Source organism: Fistularia commersonii, chromosome 20 (genome assembly GCF_037954325.1).
Source record: "Fistularia commersonii isolate RoL2024-O1a breed Wild chromosome 20, RoL_Fcom_v1.0, whole genome shotgun sequence".
NCBI classification, from domain to species: Eukaryota; Metazoa; Chordata; class Actinopteri; order Syngnathiformes; family Fistulariidae; genus Fistularia; species Fistularia commersonii.
In genome coordinates, this window is record NC_141303.1 from 2,936,174 (window position 1) to 2,941,314 (window position 5,141).

At 48.3% G+C, this 5,141-nt stretch overlaps 1 protein-coding gene across 1 annotated transcript; it reads left to right on the forward strand.

Moving 5' to 3' along the window:
• Positions 1-366: 366 nt before the first annotated feature.
• On the forward strand, positions 367-4,272 carry LOC147222593 (homeobox protein OTX2-like). Its single transcript, XM_086166893.1, has 4 exons — positions 367-495; positions 3,020-3,117; positions 3,321-3,472; positions 3,589-4,272. The coding sequence occupies exons 2-4, from the start codon at positions 3,021-3,023 to the stop codon at positions 4,222-4,224; spliced, it is 885 nt and encodes a 294-aa protein (XP_086023019.1). The 5' UTR covers positions 367-495; position 3,020; the 3' UTR covers positions 4,225-4,272.
• Positions 4,273-5,141: the final 869 nt, after the last annotated feature.

Genomic DNA, 5,141 nt, shown 5'->3' on the forward strand with positions numbered 1-5,141 from the left:
ATATATATACTACACACACACCTATTTTTTTTTTCCGCTGTACAGGAAGTTGTAATAACAAGAAAGAATCTTATCTTATATTTGTATTATAATAATCTATAAAATATATCTACTTTTATATGCATTTCCCTCCCATGCAGGTGCTCGTTTCTGATTGGCTGCTCCTCTCACTCGACTCTCATCTTTCGCAAATTCAAAAACCCGCGTGTTTTTAAAACCTTTATACCCATTAAAATAACCAAACACTATGACATAATTCGGATTATACTGCAGTACTGCAGGACCACTGATCCCCGCCTCGTCTGGATCCCTTTCAACGTCTATTTCCATCCGCACGTCGTCATTTTCGTCACTGACAAACTCACCGGCGGGTTTCCTGTCCGCACAACTACCGAGCACCGGCCGGTTCTACACGCCCGCCTCCGAGGAGCCTTTCCCCGGGGAGAGGAGCGATCCGAGCCGCGCTGCTGCACCACGATCCACCGGGGAAGAGAAGTGAGTGATGAAGAAAAAATATGTCTGTGCATGCATGTATGAAATGCATATATGTATGCATGTATGTGTGTATGCAACATCTGTTTTTTCTGTCCGTTATTCTGTATTTTTTTGTTGTTTTTTAAGGTGGAGGGGTGGGAGTGAGGGGATCCGCATGGGATGCAGAGAATAGAAGCGCACAGGGGGGTGGAGAAGTGGGGGTGGTAAGAGGAGGGGGGGGTTAATTGGGGAGGCGGAAACTTTTCTCCCTTCTTCCCTCTCGAGGTAAAAAAAAGAGGCCATCACGACTTTGCCGAAAAGCAGACGGACCCCCCCCCCTCCACACACACACACACACACACACACCCGTTCAATTAATTTTTTTAATTAAAACACACACACATACACCCAATTAAATCACTCCAGCGCTAAACGCCCCACTTCACTCAAAATGACCAAAATATATATTTTTTCACCCCCCCCCCAAAAAAAAAATTATAATAATAATTCATAATGAGGGGTTGGGAAAGTAAGTTGCAGGGAAGAGGTTGGGTAAAGGGTGGAGGGGGTGCTGCTGTCTGCCAGTCAGCTGGTCTGATAAATACAATGCCAGGCTTTGTTTTATTTTCGTGACGCAGAAAATGATGGAGGCCTGAAATGCCGAGTCGGGGCTGCACGGCGTCCTGTAATCAGGCCAACGCGTGCCATCCGGATTATCTCGTTAATTTCTTACACTGAAAGGGAGGGGTTGGAAGAAGAGGGGGAAGATGAGAAAGAAAGAGAGAGAAAAAAAAATAGCCAATAATAATTACTGACCGGGGCCCGGGGTATTTATGATTGAATGGATGTGGAGCAACCGGTGTGGTTGGGGGTCCGGGCTGCAGAGGAGACACACAAGTGACAGATTGAGTTCAGGAGTGGCCGTTATTGGCTGTATATTTAAAAAAAAGAGGGAAAAAAAAGAGAATATGAGATGCTGGGAAAAAAAACCAGAACATCCAGTGTCCCGGGAATTCTACTCCACAGGTAGGGGCGACTGGAAAAATTAGCCAAGGCCTGGAAATATCGAGAAAAATCATTAAAAAAACGACTAATTTCTCTCAAAAGCACAATCAGACCTTTAATAATACGTGTCATAAAACGCATCTATAGCGCCATGAGTAATCTGCACGCTTCAATCTCGATTTTGTATTTATTGAAATAATCCGGGGTGAATTACCAATCCCAGAAATGTCTAAAACGACTCGGGTTTTTGTGTAAATAAATAAATATGAACTCCTCATTATTCATGCAGGCTGTCACTTATTTTGTAATTATTCGTATCCTCACATTCGGTTATTCCTAAAACGTTTTTTTATTTTTTTTTGTATAAACTGCGTAATCCGCTAAATTGAAAGGAAATTTCCTGCATAAACATGAAAATGACTTGTTTTTGAAACGATTTTTTCCCCCCAAAGTAGGATATATTTATACATAGATACAGCCAGTGTCGATCTCCTTGTTTGTTTAGATTAAGATTAAGTGCCCCCTCCTCTAATCAACACTTTAAGATAGTCTCACCTTCCAAATCTAATTACCGAGAGCAATTCATTAGGGAAAGGAGGGTGGTGGTGGTGGGGGGGGTCGCCCCTAGGAATAATATGTCAGAATTAGGGGGGGGGCGCGCCTCCATTTTAGTATTATTATTATTATTTGAGAAAGTTATCCTTCACATTGTAATTTCGTTACATTTAAATGTACAAGGTTTTTTTTTTTTTTTTTTTGGAGGAGGGGGGCAAAACAAAAGGCCCCGAACGCGAGGAGAGCGAAGATGCGTGTGTTGTTGTGTGAATGAGCGCTCGGTCAGCAGCGATGGGGGCCCTTTTGTTTTGCACCCCTCTCCTCCTCTATCTTCCCCCTCCACCCCAATGCCCGAAGTCTTTTGTTATCAGCATTACTTATCGGTCAACAGTGGGCTTTGTTTCTGCAAATGCACCCCCACCCTTCCCCAAATCAGCTCCTCCTAACCTGTGGGTCTATGCAAATTGGGGAGCCCGGTTGGGGCTCCGGCGAGTGTGGTGCGCATTTTCAACGGCAATGTTTTTGTTTTTTAGTGGTACTATGAGGAGGAGGGTGGGGTGGGGGGGCGTGGGAGGCGGGGCCACGGCAGCGGTTAGTGTGTGTGGAGGAGGAGGATGGGTGTGTGTGTGTGTGTGTGTGTGTGTGTGTGTGTGAGGGGGGGGCGATGGCGTAAACGCCTGTCAGCCAGACAGAGCATCCTCAGTACAGGAGGACAGCTGGGGGTCTCCACTCGACTTTAAGAGCCCCCGCCAGACCCCGTGGACGCTCACTTCTCCAAAGCGCGCCGTGCGTGGAAAAAAAAAAACAAGGGTTAAGCGTGGAAGAAAAAAAAAAAACCAGAAAGGGAAGAATCATAATCGAGTTTTTTTTCCATCTTCCACGACCCCGCTCCGGACTGCCAGGGGAGACGCCAGAGGATTAAAACGACAATTTCTTTTTTTTTTTCATTACTGTTATTATTTCCTCTCATTCCACCGGGCGCCAGCATGATGTCCTATTTGAAGCAGCCGCCCTACTCGGTGAACGGACTGAGCCTGTCGACCCCCGGGGTGGACCTGCTGCACCCGTCCGTGGGCTACCAAGGTAAATAAGGAGGATGGAGGGCGACCAACTTGAATTACTTAAAAAAAAAAAAAAACAGAGGATGAAGAGTTTATGTGATGGTGCACAGATTGAATTCCCAACAAAAGGATGTCGAGTCAATATTTCAAGTAATATAGAAGTTAGATTGCAACCCTACTGTTTCCTTTCCTCTTCGATTAAACCTTTTTTTTTCTTCCACGCAGCGACTCCCCGCAAACAGAGGCGGGAGAGGACGACCTTCACCCGGGCGCAGCTCGACGTGCTGGAGAACCTGTTCGCCAAAACCCGGTACCCGGACATCTTCATGAGAGAGGAGGTGGCCTTGAAGATCAACCTGCCCGAGTCCAGAGTGCAGGTGAGGCTGGAAGCCGGGCTAAAACTGGCCATCCGGAACGAAGAAAAGCACTTTGAACTTGTTAAAAATACTTAAAATCTCCCCCCCCCCCCACCCCCATCCCCTCCATCCTCCAGGTTTGGTTCAAAAACAGACGGGCCAAGCACCGCCAGCAGGCCCAGCAGACCCAGAGTGGCGCGCAGAGCAAGGCGGTGAGCAGGCCGGTGAAGAAGAAGGGCTCCCCGGTCCGGGAGTCCAGCTCGGACAGCGGGGCGAGCGGCCAGTTCACGCCGCCTTCCACCACCCCACTGGCGGCCGCGAGCAGCACCGCGGCACCGGTGTCCATCTGGAGCCCGGCTTCCATCTCGCCTCTCTCCGACCCGATGTCCACCTCGTCCTCCTCCTCCTCCTCTTGCATGCAGCGCTCCTACCCGATGACCTACACCCAGGCGTCGGGGTACAACCAGGGCTACACCGGCTCCTCCTCCTACTTCCCCGGCATGGACTGCGGCTCGTACCTTTCCCCCATGCACCACCAGCTGACCGCCGCGGGCTCCGCCATGAGCCCGATGAACGGCAACGGTGTGTCCAGCCACCTGAGCCCGGCGTCCTCGCTCTCCTCGCCGGCTTACGGCGCGGCGGGGCTCGGCTTCGGTGGAGCCGCGGACTGCCTGGACTATAAGGAGCAGACGGCCTCCTCGTGGAAGCTCAATTTCAACACGGACTGTTTGGATTATAAAGACCAGGCCGCGTGGAAATTCCAAGTCTTGTGACCGGTTGGTATTTTTTTTTTTAAATCACGCAGGCGAAGTTCGGCACGACGTGCGGGGTGGGGGTAGGGGTGGGTTGGGGGGGGGGGGGGGGGTTCACGCAGCCGAAGGCCCCGCGGCTCCTTCCACGGGCGGAGCAGCCGCGTCCTCCCGCCGGTTCAATTATCGGACACTCACTGACTCCCTCTCCCCAACTTTGATCGAGGACACGGAACAAATGTGCTGCGCAAAAAGGGGGGAAAATAAAGGATCAGGAGAGTTTGAGGAACAGGGTCAGATGTTTTTTTCCTCATAAGCTCCTTTAAGACTCTCTTTTTTTCATTATTTTGTTGGCACAGGGAAGGGCCCCTTTGATCAAAGCATGAATGCGTGTGTGTGGGTGTGTGTGTGTGTATGTGTGTGTGTGTGTGTGTGAGAGAGAGAGACCTCTGACACTAACCTGGATGCACTAACTTAATTTATGAGAAATACGCTCAACACCAGAGACAATCATCCCTCTATTTTTTTTAGTGTGTGTGAGAGTGCGTCCAAATATTCCCAATGTGTTATTTGATCCATTTTTTTTTTGTTTTTATTTGTACCGCCTGTATTTGATTTTGGTTCCATGTGCCACAGCCAGCTGTGAATTTTATAGTTCTGTTTATATTTGTTTTAATGTTTATTATTATTTCCATGTCTTGAGTGTTAAATGATAAATTATTATTATTATAATAGTAGAGTGAAATATGGACTGGGGGTGATACAGCGAACGTGTGAGCTGTGTGAAGGCGAGGCGAGGAGGCCGGGAAAAACACAACACAACCACAATAAAAAGACAACTTGAGCTGAACCCAACTCTGTAATTCCATCGCAAATGTGTGTTTTTTTTTTCTTTTTACAGATTACAACCCACCCACTCCCATCCTACACAAAACACACAC

Excerpts from the sequence above, each read along its gene's own strand:
- LOC147222593 (XM_086166893.1), top strand. The coding sequence starts at position 3,021 with ATGATGTCCTATTTGAAGCAGCCGCCCTACTCGGTGAACGGACTGAGC. Across the intron at positions 3,118-3,320 it reads CCCGTCCGTGGGCTACCAAG|CGACTCCCCGCAAACAGAGG; the intron begins GTAAATAAGGAG and ends TCTTCCACGCAG. Across the intron at positions 3,473-3,588 it reads TGCCCGAGTCCAGAGTGCAG|GTTTGGTTCAAAAACAGACG; the intron begins GTGAGGCTGGAA and ends TCCATCCTCCAG.